The 19,214-nt window shown below is 38.5% G+C and overlaps 1 protein-coding gene across 16 annotated transcripts in view; it reads right to left on the bottom strand.

The window, feature by feature from the left end:
- RNF180 (ring finger protein 180) overlaps positions 1-19,214 on the bottom strand; it is a 305,462-nt gene that overhangs the window by 235,763 nt on the left and 50,485 nt on the right. For 14 of the 16 annotated variants that reach the window (XM_086361912.1, XM_086361917.1, XM_086361916.1 and 11 more), the window contains exon 2: positions 9,020-9,154. In XM_086361912.1, the coding sequence (XP_086218038.1) occupies positions 9,020-9,154 (135 nt within the window). Of the gene's footprint in view, positions 1-5,295; positions 6,134-9,019; positions 9,157-19,214 lie in introns of those variants that run through there. The other 2 variants (XM_086361918.1, XM_086361919.1) reach the window with 1 other exon arrangement.

Below are 19,214 nucleotides of genomic sequence, written 5' to 3'. Positions count from 1 at the left end.
TACATGGATCAATATTATGAAAAAAGAAGTCATGAGAATATTTCTGCTATTTCTTTTAACAAGGTTAACTCTGAAGGTATTTGGTTGGTCTGCAGTTCATTCCTAGTTCTGTGGGCACTGAGAGCCAAGTGTGAGGCTTTCATTTTCTGGCACTGGTCAGGGCTAAACAACTGTGGTCCTAGAACCAACAGTTCCTCAGTGAATGCTATTTCCTCAGTGTCCTGATCCTCTATGTCCTTCTGAGGGCCATTTCATACCTGCGTGGGATGATGAAGAAAGGAGACAAAGTCCAGGCTTTGCTCAGGGTTGGGAGACTCTAAGGGGGAACTCCTACAAAAAGCAGGGTTATAACATCAGCATAAGGGTGAATGAGAAATAAACCTGTTGTTCAGAAAAACAAAAGAAAAAGCTTGTCTGTTTCAATTTTGTTATTCAGTAGGAGGAAAGGGGAAAAAAAGAAAAACTTTCCCTCAGGGTACTGAAGAATTTTTTAAGAAAAAAAGTATAGAACATAAAGGAGATGACTAATAAATCCATCTACCTTATATCAAAAATTCTGTTTATCAAAAGATACCACAAAGAGTGAAATAAAAGTTACATAAACTAGTAAAAGATGTCTGCAGTACAATAACAAAAATTAGTATTCAGAATATGTAAAGAGCTCCCCCAAATCAACACTGCACAACAGAAAAACAGAAAAGGGGAAAAAAAAGACATTTCGCAGGAAACACATAGAGACTTAAACAATGAGAAGATGTTAAATGTTGGAAAAGATGTGGAATCACAGCAATGTTTAACCACTACTCACAGACTGACACTTGAAAACAACTTAGCATCGCCCAGTAAAGGTGAAGATGCACATGTCCTGTGATGCATGATCCACTTCCAGTGCAGACCCCTGCCCATGTTTACCAAGATACGGACAAGAAGACTCATAGCAGCACAGCTTGTCAGAGCACAACAGCTAGATAGAACTCAGTGGCAGAATGCATTACAAATTGTGATATATTAATACACTAGAATACTATATAGAAGGGGAAAATGAGCTATACTACAGGCTGATATTACTAAAAGCAGCAATTTCCAGCAGAATGCCTACCTACATTGTGATTTCATCTACAGAAAGTAGACCAAAAAAAAAACCACCACTTTCAGAAACAAGCAAAACACTTATTTTATACATAGATATATTTTAAATTATACTGTTAATAGGTAATAAATTAAGATAATTGGATAGGTGATAAATTTAGCATTCCTTCAGCATGAAGTAAAAATATGAGTGCTCAGTCATGTCTGACTCTTTGTGATCCCATGGACCATAGCCCGCCAGGCTCCACTGTCCATGGAATTCTCCAGGCAAGAATCCTGGCGTGGATAGCCATTCCCTTCTCCAGGGGATCTTCCTGACCCAGGGATCCAACCCAGGTCTCCCCCACTACTGGCAGATTCTTTACCATGTGAGCCACCAGGGAAGCCCCTCTTTCAGCCCAGCATCTTATAAATTACTTTTAGACTCCAATATTTTATTTTATTGTTTCCTTTAATTAAAACAGATCCTTCTATGTTCCTCTTTAATATTTACACCAAATATATGTGTCCTAATGCAAAAGATGTTTGTATAGTTTAAAGAAATCTTTAAAGAGACACAAACACCAATACATACACCCACTACCCAGTTTAATGAGTACATTACCACTACTTTAAAAACCCTCTCAGGATCCCCCTCTATTTACACATTCCTCCTTCTCCCTGGAGTTAACAGTGATATTGAATTATTCCTGAGACAGCCTTTTAATAGGTTTAAAATATGTATGTTTTATGTGCATATAATATAAAACCTCCTAGAGAACCAGAAAGATTTTTCAATTCTGTATCACTCTCTTCCACAACCTATCCCTCTATACCCTAGTGCAGTGTTTGAATTTCTCTTGCTCATGATACCCTGAGGGAGGAGCAAAGGCACAAAAAAGAGTGTGGGCGTCAGAACTCTCACAGTCAGATTCAATTTTAACTGCACTGCTTAGTAACAGTACAATCAGATTCAATATATTTAATCTTCTGTGGCTCAGTTTCCTTATCTATAAAAAGGAGACGATAGTTTATTTCCTTCAAGACAATCTTTCTATCTTTATATTATCAGGAATGAATATTATATAACACTTAAAACAATGTTTAACCAATAAGCAGAAGATTAAGAAGAGGTGGCAGGAATACACAGGAGAACTATACAAAAAAGATCCTCATGACCCAGATAACCACAATGGTGTGATCACTCACCTAGAGCCAGACCTCCTGGAATGCAAATTCAAATGGGTTTTAGGAACCATTACTACAAACAAAGCTAGTGGAGGTGATGGAATTCCAGTTGAGCTATTTTAAATCCTAAAAGATGATGCTGTGAAAGTGCTGCACTCAATATGCCAGCATTTGGAAAACTCAGCAGTGGCCACAGGAATGGAAAGGGTCAGTTTTCATTCCAATCCCAAAGAAAGGCAATGCCAAAGAATGCTCAAACTACCACACAATTGCACTCATCTCACACACTAGCAAAGTAATGCTCAAAATTCTCCAAGCCAGGCTTCAAAAGAACATGAACCATGAATTTCCAGATGTTCAAGCTGGATTTAGAAAAGGCAGAGGAATCAGAGATCAAATTGCCAACAGCCATTGGATCATCAAAAAAGCAAGAGAGTTCCACAAAAACATTTACTTCTGCTTTATTGACTACATCAAAGCCTTTGACTGCGTGGATCAAAGCAAACTGTGGAAAAAATTTTTTATTCAAGAGATGCGAATACCAGACCATCTTACCTGCCTTCTGAGAAATCTGCATGCAGGTCAGGAAGCAACAGTTAGAACCAGACATGCAAAAATGGACTGGTTCCAAATTGGGAAAAGAGTACGTCAAGGCTATATATTGTCATCTGCTTATTTCACATGCTTCAGAGTACATCATGTGAAATGCCAGGCTGGATGAAGCACAAGCTGGAATCAAGTTTGCCAGGAGAAATATCAATAACTGCATATCTCAGATATGCAGATGACACCACCCTTATGGCAGAAAGTGAAGAGGAACTAAAAAGTCTCTTGATGAAAGTGAAAGTGGAGAGTGAAAAAGTTGGCTTAAAGCTCAACATTCAGAAAATGAAGATCATGGCATCCGGCCCCATCACTTCATGGGAAATAGATGGGGAAACAGTGGAAACAGTGTCAGACTTTATTTTTCTGGGCTCCAAAATCACTGCAGATGGTGCTGCAGCCATGAAATTAAAAGACGCTTACTCCTTGGAAGGAAAGTTATGACCAACCTAGATAGCATATTCAAAAGCAGAGACATTACTTTGCCAACAAAGGTTCGTCTAGTCAAGGCTATGGTTTCTCCTGTGGTCATGTATGGATGTGAGAGTTGGACTGTGAAGAAGGCTGAGCGCTGAAGAATTGATGCTTTTGAACTGTGGTGTTGGAGAAGACTCTTGAGAGTCCCTTGGACTGCAAGGAGATCCAACCAGTCCATTCAGAAGGAGATCAGTCCTGGGATTTCTTTGGAAGGAATGATGCTAAAGCTGAAACTCCAGTACTTTGGCCACCTCATGTGAAGAGTTGACTCATTGGAAAAGACTCTGATGCTGGGAGGGATTGGGGGCAGGAGGAGAAGGGGACGACAGAGGATGAGATGGCTGGATGGCATCACTGACTCTATGGACGTGAGTCTGGGTGAATTCCGGGAGTTGGTGATGGACAGGGAGGCCTGGCGTGCTGTGATTCATGGGGTCACAAAGAGTCGGACACGACTGAGCGACTGAACTGAACTGAACTGAACTGATGGCAGAAAGTGGAGAAGAACTAAAGAGCCTCTTGATGAAGTGAAAGAGGAGAGTGAAAAAGTTGGCTTAAAACTCAACATTCAGAAAACTAAGATCATGGCATCTGGTCCCATCACTTCATGGCAAATAGACAGAGAAACAGTGGAAACAGTGAGAGAGACTTTATTTTTTGGGGCTCAAGAATCACTGCAGATGATGACTGCAGCCATGAAATTAAAAGACATTTGCTCCTTAGAAGAAAAGCTATGACCAACCTAGACAGCATAGTAAAAAGCAGAGACATTACTTAGCTGACAAAGGTCCATCTAGTCAAAGCTATGGGTTTTCCAGTAGTCATGTATAGATGTGACAGCTGCACTATAAAGAAAGCTAAGCACCAAATAACTGATGGTTTTGAACTGTGGTGTTGGAGAAGACTCTTGAGAATCCCTTGGAGTGCAAGGAGATCCAACCAGTCAATTGTAAAGGAAATCAGTCCTGAATATTCACTGGAAGGACTGATGCTGAAGCTGAAACTCCAGTACCTTGGCCACATGATGCGAAGAACTGACTCATTGGAAAAGACCATGATGCTGGGAAAGATTGAAGGCAAGAGGAGAAGGGAACCACAGAAGATGAGATAGTTGGATGGTATCACCAACTAGATGGACATGAGTTTGAGGAAGCTCTGGGAGTTGGTGGTGGACAGGGAAACCTCGTATGCTGCAGTCCATGGGGTCGTAAAGAGTCAGACATGACTGAGCAACTGAACTGAACTGAACTAAACAATAAGCATCAAAAAATGTATTGGACATCATTTTCACTAGGGAAAATCAAATTAAACACATAATGATATACCACTATATCTACCACAATGTCCAAAATTACAAAGTCTGAAAATACCACATGTAGAGAAAGATATTGAGCAACTAGAATTCTCATCATTTCTGTTGGAAATGAACATTTTCTTTGGAAAACTACAAGCAGTTTCTAAAAACTTTAAAATACACCTACTGTATAATTCCCTCATCATTCCTATATATATATATCAAAAAGAAGTAACAAAACACAAACACAGAGTCTTTTTATAAGAATACTGATAGCAGTTTAATTCATAACCCCAAAATGAAAACTATATCTATCAGCATAAAAAACTGATAAACTGTGGTATATTCATTAATGGCATACTACTCAGGAAAAAGGAAGCAAACCACTACGTATAAAACATAAATGAACCTCTAAAACATTATGCTGAGCAAAATAAGTCAGGTACAAAAGAGTATGTGATTTCTTCTGAATGAAGGTCAGGAACAGGCAAAAGCAGTCGGCAGTGATAGACATTAATACAGTGGTTTCCATGTGAGGGGGTGAACATTGCCTGAAAACAGACAAGATAGATTTCTGGGGTGATGAAAACATCATACATCTTGATCTGATTAATAGCAGGGCTGAAAAAATTTATCAAGCTATACTATACCCAATAAATACTCACCATGAAAACTTTTATTCCAATTAAAATGTTTTCAGTTTTTTAAAAGTATCTGACATGCAGTAAGCATGCCACCAAAGTCTTTCACTATTACCAGTTCAAGTTGGCTAATCTGTGAGAGTGGATAGGAAATAATCATGATCAAATGAGGCAAAAAAGAAAACAAAACAGTCACTCAAAGAAGGGGAAAACAATGACAGGTAATTATAACCACTCTCTGCTAAACTGAGACTTCCCTGTAAAGTCCACGGGTAACTATCTAGTATGGACTTCTTTGATATTTCCTCTTGCATATTGCTCTCAGTATATTCATATGTATTCACATGTGATCAGTTCAGTTCAGTTGCTCAGTCCTCTCTGACTCTTTGCAACCCCATGGACTGCAGCACTCCAGGCTTTCCTGTCCATCACCAACTCCCAGAGGTTGCTCAAACTCATGTCCATCTAGTTGGTGATGCTATCCAATCATGTCATCCTCTGTTGTCCCCATTTCTTCCTGCCTTCAATCTTGCCCAGCATCAGGATCTTTTCCGATGAGTAAGTTCTTCACATCAGGTGGCCAAAGTATTAGAGTTTCAGCTTCAGCATCAGTCCTTCCAATGAATATTCAGGACTGATTTCCTTTACAATTGACTGGCTGGATCTCCTTGCAGTCCAAGGGACTCTCAAGAGTCTTCTCCTTTGACTGTATAATATATACACCTATATAAACATACAGGTGTACATACAATATATGTCTAATATATATTGGGGCTTCACAGGTGGCGCAGTGGTAAAGAATCCACTTGCCAAAGCAGGAGACACAGAGACACAACTTCCATCCCTGGGTGGAAAAGATTCCCTGGAGAAGGAAATGGTAACCCACTTCAGTATTCTTGACTGGGAAATCCCATGGACAAAAGAGCCAGGCAGGCTACAGTCCAAGGGGATGCAAGAGAGTCAGACATGACTGAGTGACTAAATAACAACAAAATCAACAACAATATATGTTTAATATATATATATATACACACATATATAAATATATATATATAATATACATATAAAAACATTTTATACTTTTTTTTTAAATTTAATTGTGTGGTGATGACTAAGGTTCACTCACAGTAGGGATTAAAAAAAAAAACACCATGGACTATTATCTTCAACTTAGGTCTGTGATACTGCACTTAAAACTTTAAGGTCAGGAACATACCTCGACATAATAAAAGCTATATATGACAAACCCACAGCAAACATTATCCTAAATGGTGAAAAATTGAAAGCATTTCCCCTAAAGTCAGGAATAAGACAAGGGTGCCCACTTTCACCACTACTATTCAACATAGTTTTGGAAGTTTTGGCCACTGCAATCAGAGAAGAAAAAGAAATAAAAGGAATCCAAATTGGAAAAGAAGAAGTAAAACTCTCACTGTTTGCAGATGACATGATCCTCTACATAGAAAACCCTAAAGATTCCACCAGAAAATTACTAAAACTAATCAGTGAATATAGTAAAGTTGCAAGATATAAAATCAACACACAGAAATCCCTTGCATTCCTATACACTGATAATGAGAAAATAGAAAGAGAAATTAAGGAAACAATCCCATTCACCATTGCAACGAAAAGAATAAAATACTTAGGAATATATCTACCTAAAGAAACTAAAGACCTATATATAGAAAACTATAAAATACTGGTGAAAGAAATCAAAGAGGACACTAATAGATGGAGAAATATACCATGTTCATGGATTGGAAGAATCAATATAGTGAAAATGAGTATACTACCCAAAGCAATCTATAGATTCAATGCAATCCCTATTAAGCTACCAATGGTATTTTTCACAGAGCTAGAACCAATAACTTCACAATTTCTATGGAAATACAAAAAACCTCGAATAGCCAAAGCTATCTTGAGAAAGAAGAATGGAACTGGAGGAATCAATCTGCCTGACTTCAGGCTCTACTACAAAGCCACAGTCATCAAGACAGTATGGTAGTGGCACAAAGACAGAAATATTGATAAATGGAACAAAATAGAAAGCCCAGAGATAAATCCATGCACCTATGGACACCTTATCTTTGACAAAGGAGGCAAGAATATACAATGGATTAAAGACAATCTCTTTAACAAGTGGTGCTGGGAAATCTGGTCAACCACTTGTAAAAGAATGAAACTAGAACACTTTATAACATCATACACAAAAATAAACTCAAAATGGATTAAAGATCTAAATGTAAGACCAGAAACTATAAAACTCCTAGAGGAGAACATAGGTAAAACACTCTCTGACATACATCACAGCAGGATCCTCTATGACCCACCTCCCAGAATATTGGAAATAAAAGCAAAAATAAACAAATGGGACCTAATTAAACTTAAAAGCTTCTGCACAACAAAGAAAACTATAAGCAAGATGAAAAGACAGCCTTCAGAATGGGAGAAAATACTAGCAAATGAAGCAACTGACAAACAACTAATCTCAAAAATATACAAGCAACTCCTACAGCTCAATTCCAGAAAAATAAATCACCCAATCAAAAAATGGGCCAAAGAACTAAATAGACATTTCTCCAAAGAAGACACACACATGGCTAACAAACACATGAAAAGATGCTCAACATCACTCATTATCAGAGAAATGCAAATCAAAACCACAATGAGGTACCATTTCACGCAAGTCAGAATGGCTGAGATCCAAAGTCTACAAGCAATAAATGCTGGAGAGGGTGTGGAGAAAAGGGAACCCTCTTACACTGTTGGTGGGAATGCAAACTAGCTAGTACAGCCACTATGGAGAACAATGTGGAGATTCCTTAAAAAACTGGAAATAGAACTGCCTTATGATCCAGCAATCCCACTGCTGGGCATACACACTGAGGAAACCAGAAGGGAAAGAGACACGTGTACCCCAGTGTTCACTGCAGCACTGTTTATAATAGCCAGGACATGGAAGCAACCTAGATGTCCATCAGCAGATGAATGGATAAGAAAGCTGTGGTACATATACACAATGGAGTATTACTCAGCCATTAAAAAGAATACATTTGAATCAGTTCTAATGAGGTGGATGAAACTGGAGCCTATTATACAGAGTGAAGTAAGCCAGAAAGAAAAACACCAATACAGTATACTAACTCATATATATGGAATTGAGAAAGATGGTAACGATAACCCTGTATGCGAGACAGCAAAAGAGACACAGATGTATAGAACAGTCTTTTGGACTCTGTGGGAGAGGGAGAGGGTGGGATGATTTGGGAGAATGGCATTGAAACATGTATAACATCATATATGAAACGAATAGCCAGTCCAAGTTCGATGCATGATACTGGTTGCTTGGGGCTGGTGCACTGGGACGACCCAAAGGGATGGTACAGGGAGGGTGGAGGGAGGGCGGATCGGGATGGGGAACACGTGTATACCTGTGGCAGATTCATGTTGATGTATGGCAAAACCAATACAACATTGTAAAGTAATTAACCTCCAATTAAAATAAATAAATTTATATTGAAAAAAAAAACTTTAAGGTCACATTATTGTTAGTAGCTGGAGGTAAAATGATGGTAACTGTGGAAGGTTGGATGCCTTTTGAATGCCACTCTGAATTGTTTTCCGTGGATAAGGTAAAATAAGGTAAAAGCCGTCAGGTATGGAAGGGATATGGGTCCATGTGTAGACGTGTCCCCAGCATTCCTATACTAGGAAATCATTTGAACATGGTACAGTTAGCAGTACTCACCTTAGTCACTTGATTCTCAAGATATTCCATGAAACAACCAGAACTTGCTATACATTTTCTACATTTCCAACAACGAAGAATACTTATGTCTTCTTGATTATGATTTTTAGTTACCAATTCTTTGCTTCTCTTCATCTGTGGAAAAATTAATGCATTTTTAGAATGTTAAACCATGTCAGATTAAACCTGATTTTCTAAACCCTTTGAACAGCATCAGCTACATGTGTACCAGAAAGAATTATCATTTATTGAGGTACCTACTACTATTAGGCTATGGGTGCTCTATAAACTATATCCATGATAATCATGCAGTATATTAGTGACTACCAGCTTACTTTTGCAAAACATTTTATTTCTTTCCATCTGTCTTCACTAGAAGTTGTAAAAGGCAACTGCCAAAGAGTTAATTAAAGTTACTATGGTTAAAAGGGTCATAACAAATAATTTTATTCTTATAAATAGGATGTTTATTAAATTTTAAATATAATAGGATTTACTGAGTTATAGTTATTTCTGTGAAAACTGGAAGTAATTGCTTCAAATTAATGGGAAAAATCCTGTATCCTAAATGCAATAATTTTTCTTGTATACTGTATTCAGTAGAACAATATTACATCTTGTGGTATGTGCAATCAAACAAAAAGACTTAGATAATAACCCTAACATTTTTTAGCCTATTTTTATACCTGAGATTTTATGTCAGTACTGAGATTTAGATGAGTTTGAGGAAAGTTTCACACTAATAAGGATTCCAAATTGCAGTGTATTTAAGAATCTGCCTGGTAACTAATCATCATTAAAAAAGGAACTGTTAATTTATTAAGCTGTACACTAGGGCCTGCCTAGTTCCTTGGCCACAGTTCCTCATTTGCTAGCTCTTTAGTATTTCATTTATTTAACAAACATTTACTGAGAGCTAACCAACCATATGCCACACAATGAGTCAAACTCTGGAGGCACAATGATGAGCAAAACTTATTTTCTGTCACAGACTTCACTATGCTTTCTACATCAACAGCTTTCAACCCTGGCTCATTAGAATCACTTAAGTTTTAAAAAATAATGATGTCCAGGCCAAGTTCCACTCATAGCAATTTTGACTTTTTCTGAGATGGAGAGGGAGTTAGGAACAGGTACATTTTATTAAAAAGTTCCCCAGGTGATCCTCTAATGTGGCCAGGATGAGGACAGGCTGTGTTAATACACGAACAATTAACTAAAATGTACTAATAACAGCTGAAAGGACCAGAGAGGGAATATAGATGGACTTTAGCCAAATTTAAAGGAAGGATTTGAGGAACTCTGCCCGGAAGGGCACAGCATGCCACTCTTGAAGCCAATCTAGCTCTGACCTTCAAGTGCTAGGCAGCAGTTCAGTCTTCACTGGCATCTTCAGAACCCATCTTGGCCCAGATGAACACTCCATTTAAAGTCCGTCCTCAATGATCATCAATAACATTGGAATTTGCAAATACCCTGACCTCTTCCTCCTCCTCCTTTACTTAGCTTCACTCGCACTCCATCCATCTCTCAATTGTCTTATTGGCATCTATACTCAACTCCCTTTAAACCACCAGTAGTTCCCAACCAGGAGTGGGGCTTGTAGGGAGGGGCTATCAGAATCAACAAAGGAGAAACTCCATACCTGCCTATGCTCTCCCTCTCCCTGAGATCCATCCACACCTCCCCATTTCTCCCCTTCCTCCAGGCGGTTCCACACCCTCTTGCAGTGGGATCATGCAATTAGAAAAAGCCCTACTGGTGATTCTAATAAGTTTTCACTGAAAATCTGAGAATTATACTGTGTGACAACTCTTTTATGGCAATGATTTTTAAATCTATATATCTAGTTTGATTTTTTTTTCCAAAGCTCTAGACCAATAATTTCAACTTCTGAATGTCAAATGCTATCTCTACATGAATCTTCCTTAGGGCCTTTGTGCTGGCTGTTTGCTCTGTCTACCCTGTATGGTAGCCACTTGTTAGACGTGTTATTAAGCACTCGAAATGTGGCTAATCTAAACTGACATGCACAGTAGATGTAAAACATACACGGGATTTTGAATACCATATAGAAAAATAGGAATGTTAAATATCTTAATAGTGTTCATATTTATTTCATGTTGAAATCAAAATTTTAATATGCTGTTAAAAATATACTGTAAAAACATTTCATGTTTCTTTTTACTTTTTGAATATCACCTCAAAGTCATATCCTCATAAGTACAGTTTAAGAAGCACTTTAGAAGCACCTAGGGAGTTTATTTAAATGTAGGTCACAGTTCCAGAAAATCTAATTCAATGTTTCTAAGGTAGGACTCTGTGTATTTAACAAGCATACTAGGTGATTCTATTACAGGTGATCTGAAGATCACACTCGGGGGGACACAATACAGTCTAAGCTCTATTTGCAACAACATGAACAAACCTTCAGAGTATTAACCTTAGTGGAATAAGTATTTGACAGAGAAAGGCAAATACCCTATGCTATCACTTACCTGTAGAATCTAAAAAATAAAACAAATCAATGTATATAACAAAAGAAAACCATATTCACAGATATAGAGAACAAATTCAGTAGTTACCAGTGGGGAGAAGGAAAGGGGGAAAGACAGGACTATGGGAGTAAGAGGTACCACTATGCATAACATATATACGCAACAAGGATACATTGTACAGCACAGATAAAAACAGCCATTATATGGTTATAACTTTAAATAAATATAATCTGTAAAAATACTGAATCGCTATGTTGTACACATGAAACAAACATTAAGTCCAATTCTTTGTGACCCTATGGACTGTAGCCTGCCAGGTTCCTCTGTTCATGGGATTCTCTTGGCAAGAATACTGGAGTAGGTTGCCACGCCCTCCCTCTAGGGGATCTTCTCAACACAAGAGATGGAACCCACGTCTCTTAGCCTCCTGCACTGGCAGGAAGGTTCTTTACCACTACTGCCACCTGACCAGCCAAAAGCAACTACACTTTAATTAAAAACAAACAGTCTAAGCTTCTTAAGATGTCAAAAAAGGTTCATTAGGTAGCACAAAGGATTCCTGTGACGGAACTGTTATGTATCTGATTGTGGTTTGCTCATATGAATCCACACACGTGAAAAGACTGCATAGAACTAAATATACACAAACACAAGTGTGTGCAACTGTTAAAATCTGAATAAAGTAGACTGTTTGAAGGGTATACAGGATTTCTCTGTGAATCTGTAATTCATAATTCACAACTGAACCTACACATATTTCAAAGAGTTAAAAAGAAACTTTTACCATGGACATTAAAACCTCAAAATTTTAAAAACTCATTACATTTTTTACCAATTTAACTGTCCTGACATATGTGTATAATCTTCTATATCTTTCCCCTATATTTTTAGCTGCATAATTTTTAATTGCCTCTTCATACCACAATTTTGCAATATTTTCTAAAAAGAATAAAAAGATCATTTAGTCTTTCCTCTTTAAAAAACAAAAAGTCCCTTTAAATCCTTTAAAACCCAACTCCAAACTAGCTCTCAAGTCTTGGTGTCCCCTCCATGAACACTCCATATAAACACTATGCAGATTTTTGTGCAGTTTCTAAAAATACCTTTTTCTGCTTTCCCACTTCCAAATTTGCTATTCTCTCTTCTTGTAAATCACTTCTTTTTCCTCTGACTTTAAGAAATACTTTCTATCATTTAAGGCTGAGCTCAAAATCTTTTTTTACAGACACTCCCCAGAAAACAATTCTTCCCTCTTCTGTGTTTCCATGCAATGCTGCATGTGCCTCAACAGCAGTACTAGTCAAGTTCTAGTACACTTATGTGTGTATGTGTCTTATTAATTAATGGTGATATCCTAAAAAGCACCATATTCTATTCAAACCTGCATTTTACAATCAAATACTGTACCTGGCACCAAAAATCACAGTCACAAGTGTTCACTGAAATCAAATCAACAAGTCTTGGCACCTCAGTTCAGTCACTCAGTAGTGTCCGACTCTTTGAGACCCCATGAATCACAGCACACCAGGCCTCCCTGTCCATCACCAACTCCCAGAGTTCACCCAAACCCATGTCCATTGAGTCGGTCATGCCATCCAACCATCTCATTCTCTATCGTCCCCTTCTCCTCCTGCCCTCAATATTTCCCAGCATCAGGGTCTTTCCAAATGAGTCAGCTCTTTGTATCAGGTGGCCAAAATATTGGAGTTTCAGGTTCAGCATCAGTTCTTCCAATGAACACCCAGGACTGATCTCCTTTAGGATGGACTGGTTGGATCTCCTTGCAGTCCAAGGTACTTTCAAGGGTCTTCTCCAACACGACAGTTCAAAAACATCAATTCTTTGGCGCTCAGCTTTCTTTATAGTCCAACTCTCACATCCATATGTGACCACTGGAAAAACCATAGCCTTGACTAGATGGACCTTTGTTGGCAAAGTAAGGTCTCTGCTTCTGAATATGCTGTCTAGGTTGGTCATAACATTCCTTCCAAGGAGTAAGCATCTTTTAATTTCATGGCTGCAGTCACCATCTGCAGTGATTTTGGAGCCAAGAAAAATAAAGCCAGCCACTGTTTCCATATCTATTTTCCATGAAGTGATGGGACCAGATGCCATGATCTTAGTTTTCTGAATGTTGAGTTTTAAGCCAACTTTTTCACTCTCCTCTTTCACTTTCAAAAGAGGCTCTTTAGTTCTTCTTTGGTTTCTGCCATAAGGGTGGTGTCATCTGCATATCTGAGGTTATTGATATTTCTCCCGGCAATCTTGATTCCAGCTGTGCTTCCTCCAGCCCAGAGTCTCTCATGATGTACTCTGAATATAAGTTAAATAAACAGGGTGACAATATACAGCCTTGATGTACTCCTTTTCCTATTTGGAACCAGTCTGTTGTTCTATGTCCAGTTCTAGCTGTTGCTTTCTGACCTGCATACAGGTTTCTCAAGAGGCAGGTCAGGTGGTCTGGTATTCCCACCTCTTTCAGAATTTTCCACAGTTTATTGTGATCCACACAGTCAAATGCTTTGGGGTAGTCAATAAAGCAGAAGTAGATGTTCTTCTGGAACTCTCTTGCTTTTTCAATGATCCAGCAAACGTTGGCAATTTGATCTCTGGTTCCTCTGCCTTTTCTAAAACCAGCTGGAACATCTGGAAGTTCATGATTCAGGTATTGCTGAAGTCTGGCTTGGAGAATTTTGAGCATTACTTTACTAGCGTGTGAGATGAGTACAATTGTACAGTAGTGTGAGCACTCTTTGGCATTGCCTTTCTTTGGGATTGGAATGAAAACTGACCTTTTCCAGTTCTGTGGCCACTGCTGAGTTTTCCAAATTTGCTGTCATATTGAGTGCAGCACTTTCACAGCATCATCTTTCAGGATTTGAAATAGCTCAACTGGTATTCCATTACCTCCACTAGCTTTGTTCACAGTGATGCTTCCTAAGGCCCACTTGACTTCACATTCCAGGATGTCTGGCTGTAGGTGAGTGATCACACCATCGTGATTATCTGGGTTGTGAAGATCTTTTTTGTACAGTTCTTCTGTGTATTCTTGTCACCTTTCCTTAATATCTTCTGCTTCTGTTAGGTCCATACCATTTCTGTCCTTTATTGAGCCCATCTTTGCAAGAAATGTTCCCTTGGTATCTCTAATTTTCTTGAAGAGATCTCTATAGTCTTTCCCATTCTATTGTTTTCCTCTATTTCTTTGTATTGATCACTGAGGAAGGCTTTCTTATCTCTCCTTGCTATTCTTTGGAACTCTGCATTCAAATGGGTATATCTTTCCTTTTCTCTTTTGCGTCCCTTCTTTTCACAGCTATTTCTAAGGCCTCCCCAGACAGCCATTTTGCTTTATTGCATTTCTTTTTCTTTGGGATGGTCTTGATTCCTGTCTCCTATACAATGTCACAAACTTCCACCCATAGTTCATCAGGCACTCTGTCTATCAGATCTAGTCTCTTAAATCTATTTCTCACTTCCACTGTATAGTCATAAGGGATCTGATTTAGGTCATACCTGAATGGTCTAGTGGTTTTCTCCACTTTCTTCAATTTCAGTCTGAATTTGGCAATAAGGAGTTCATGATCTGAGCCACAGTCAGCTCCCAGTCTTGTTTTTTCTGACTGTATAGAGCTTGTCCATCTTTGGCTGCAAAGAATATAATCAATCTGATTTTGGTGTCGACCATCTGGTGATGTCCACGTGTAGAGTCTTCTCTTGTGTTGTTGGAAGAGGGTGTTTGTTATGACCAGTGCGTTCTCTTGGCAGAACTCTATTAACCTTTGCCCTGCTTCATTCTGTACTCCAAGGCCAAATTTGCCTGTTACTCCAGGTGTTTCTTGACATCCTATTTTTGCATTCCAGTCCCTTCTAATGAAAAGGACATCTTTTTTGGGTGTTAGTTCTAGAAGGTCTTGTAGGTCTTTATAGAACTGTTCAACTTCAGCTTCTTCAGTGTTACCGGTCAGGGCATAGACTTGGATTACTGTGATGTTGAATGGTTTGCCTTGGAAATGAACAGAGATCATTCTGTCATTTTTGAGATTGCATCCAAGTACTGCATTTCAGAATCCTTTGTTGACTATGATGGCTACTCCATTTTTCTAAGGGATTCTTGCCTACAGTAGTAGATATAATGGTCATCTGAGTTAAATTCACCCATTTCAGTCCATCTTAGTTCACTGATTCCTAGAATGTCGATGCTCACTCTTATCATCTCCTGTTTGACCACTTCCAATTTGCCTTGATTCGTGGACCTAACATTCCAGGTTCCTATGCAATATTGCTCTTTACAGCATCGAACCCTTCTTCCATGACTAGTCCCATTCACAACTGGGTGTTGTTTTTGCTTTGCCTCCATCCCTTCATTCTTTCTGGAGTTATTTCTCCACTGATCTCCAGTAGCATATTGGGCACCTACCGACATGGGGAGTTCATCTTTCAGTGTCCTTCTTTTTGCCTTTTCATACTGTTCATGGGGTTCTCAAAGCAAGAATACTGAAGTGGTTTGCCATTCCCTTCTCCAGTGGACCACATTCTGTCAAACCTCTCCACCATGACCTGGCAATCTTGGGTGGCCCCACATGTCATGGCTTAGTTTCAATTGGCTAGTTGTCTGTGATTGTAGTTTCAGTCTGTCTGCCCTCCGATCCCCTCTCTCAGTGCCTACTGTCTTACTTGGGTTTCTCTTACCTTGGACGTGGGGTCTCTCTTCACGGCTGCGACAGTGCATGAGCGCCATCAGCTTATAAAAATTCTTTTTTTAATACCAAGTATTAAGTATGAATGGATAACTAATATGGCAACCCAAACAGAAGTCCTTTAGCAAGAGATGTTAGGAGACCAAGGGAAGAAATAAAGCTGTGTTTATATAGATCTAAACTTGAAAGAAGAACTGGAGGCTACCCAATGGTGATATATTTATAGGACAGCTGAGGTGATTTCTTTCAGAGAATTTATGCTGAAAGAAGATGTCAAACACGGTTAATGAACCTATTAACAAAATCCTAGTCTTTGAGCTAATTTGAATACAGTGTGGTTGTTGACTGCTAGCTCAAATCCATCCCTGTCTAGCTCTCTAGACACTGGTATGGGTTCTAGAAAAGAGGGACCTGTATAAGTAAAGAACTGAAAACTGTTTTCTGTCTGTGAGTGCGTGTGCTCAGTCGTGCCTGACTCTCTGCGACCCTATGGACAGCAGCCTTCCAGACTCCTCTGTCCATAGAGTTTCCCAGGCAAGAACACTGGAGTGGGTTGCCATTTTCTCCTCCAAGGGATCTTTCCAACCCAGGGATCAAACCTGAGTCTTCCACATCTCCTGCAGTGGCATGCGGACTCATTACCACTGAGCCACCTGGGAAGCCCCCATTTTCTGTTGGGGTCTAAGCAATTTTGAGCAGCATATACCACATGGCTTTAACACTTTGAGGGCCTGGGGGCAGCAACTAGAGAACTATCAAAGCAAACAGAGAAGTGACCTTGGGAAACATAACATGAAAATGAACTTAACTGCTGAACACATATGAATGTCTCACAATGACCACTGCCAACATGAGCAAAGTTTTTTAATTACTGGACAGTAGTTAAGCTCATCACAGTGGATACAAATTTTTCAAAGTGCTAATTTTTGGTTAAAAGTCAAATTTTATCACTTGCAACAAATACTGCCAAATATCCAGGTCTGAAAAACCATAGTTTGTCAATCATATGAGTAAAAATGGTATGCCATGGAAAGGTGGAGAGTTCAGCTCTCAAATGAAACTACTGAACACTGGCTTTTCTTCAACACTGCCCACCATCAGCATTCAGTGTACTACAGATGTGCTTTATGCATTCTTCCCACTTTTTTCACATGAACTATTAGAAATATATGTATTGAAAAATAAAGATTTAATAACATCAGTACTAGTTACTGCTTCAATAGGCAGATTTTTAACTACACGTGTATGGCAGTGAAGAATAAAATGGCTATTAATACTGTTTGTCATCATTGCCTTGAAAGTCACTCAGTCGTTTCTGACTCTTTGCAACCCCGTGGACTATAAAGTCCATGGAATCTCCAGCCCAGAATACTGGATTGGGTAGCCTTTCCCTTCTCCAGGTGATCTTCCCATCCCAGGGATCAAACCTAAGTCTCCCACATTGCAGGCAGATTCATTACGATCTGAGCCACCAGGGAAGCCCAGGAAAACTGCAGTGGGTAGCCTATCCCTTTTCTAGCAGATCTTCCTGACCAGGAATTGAACCAGGATCTCCTGCATTGCAGGCGGATTCTTTACCAGCTGAGCTACCAGGGAAGTTGATATTGAAAAATGAAGGTTTAATAATGTCAATACTAGTTATTGCTTCAATAAACAGTTAAAAAAAAAAACACACTACATGTATATGGCAGTGAAGATTAAGTGGCTATTAATACTGTTTGTCACCACTGCCTTGATTCTGCTAAAGGAGAAGAAGTTTTACTCATTGTTGTTTTCTCATGATTAATGAAAATGTTAACAGAATTTAAAAAGGTAAATAACATCTTAGTATTACCAAGAATACTTTGCCTGACTCTCTGTGCTCCACCAGGGAGTGCGGACCACATTTTGAGAACTAGTGCTTCATGCAAAACAGCTGTTCTCAAAATGTTGCCAATGTAAATCTTATTTTCCATCAATATCTTTTAAAATATCTAAGAAGGATAGTTCAGTCACCCTGGAGAAAAATGTTTACAATAAATTTGGTGGAAATTTTCTATAAAGTCAACTACTGGAATTATAACCTACACAAGGGCATTTCATTCCTTCATCTGGCTATTACCACTTATTTATGGTAAAACATCAGCCAGTGGCACAGATCAAATTCTACACTTCTGGGTCCCTAAAGTTTGCTCACCTTCTTCTCCTTATTCATGGATTTAAAATTGAGATGAAGTGGACAAAACTCTAAATTATTAAAATTTATCTAAAATTAGAAAATAAGAATAAATCAACAAAATTTTGGGCTTCGTTGGTGGTTCAAATGGCAGAGTTTTCCTCCACCTGGGTGGAGGAGACCCAGGTTCAATCTCTGGGTTGGGAAGATCCCCCGGAGAAAGGAATGGCTAGCCACTTTGTATTCTTATCTGGAGAATTCCATGGACAGTGGAGTCTGGCAGGGGTCTCAAAGAATCGGACATGACTGAGGGAATAACAAGTTGTAAACTAGCTCTTTAAGAAATGGATACTATTTGTAACATATAATTGTGGGGTCCAGAAAACATAAAAGGAAGCTGACCTCTGCAAATGAAACATAACTTTGACATGTTAACTAGACAAGGAGATATGAAACTAGATAAAGAAAATATAAGAAAATTAAATATCAATCTATGAATATATAATAAAATCTTAAACAAATTGTTAGTCATAGAATCCATTAATGATTTAAAAGAACAATACATTTTGGCCAAATGAGATTATTTTCAGGAATTCAAGGATAATTTTTAAAAAACCCAAAACCTACTCAATATATTTTACAAACTGTAAGATTAAAAGAAAAAACACATAATTATCTTGAAAGACAGAAAATAAAACCTTCAATAAAGTTCAACATTTAGATACGATAAAAAGACACAAATACTTAGCACTCCATAAATAGAAGGAAATTTCATTAACCAGCTAAAAAGGAGGCTTACTGAAAACCTTAGCAATTATCAGTTCAGTTCAGTTCAGTCACTC

This window comes from Bos grunniens, chromosome 20, assembly GCF_055505025.1.
Source record: "Bos grunniens cultivar Pamir isolate PY7600 chromosome 20, Bosgru_T2T1.0, whole genome shotgun sequence".
In the NCBI taxonomy this organism is placed as follows: domain Eukaryota; kingdom Metazoa; phylum Chordata; class Mammalia; order Artiodactyla; family Bovidae; genus Bos; species Bos grunniens.
The sequence above is the reverse complement of the archived record's forward strand: the minus strand, read 5'-3'. Positions and strand labels throughout refer to the sequence as shown.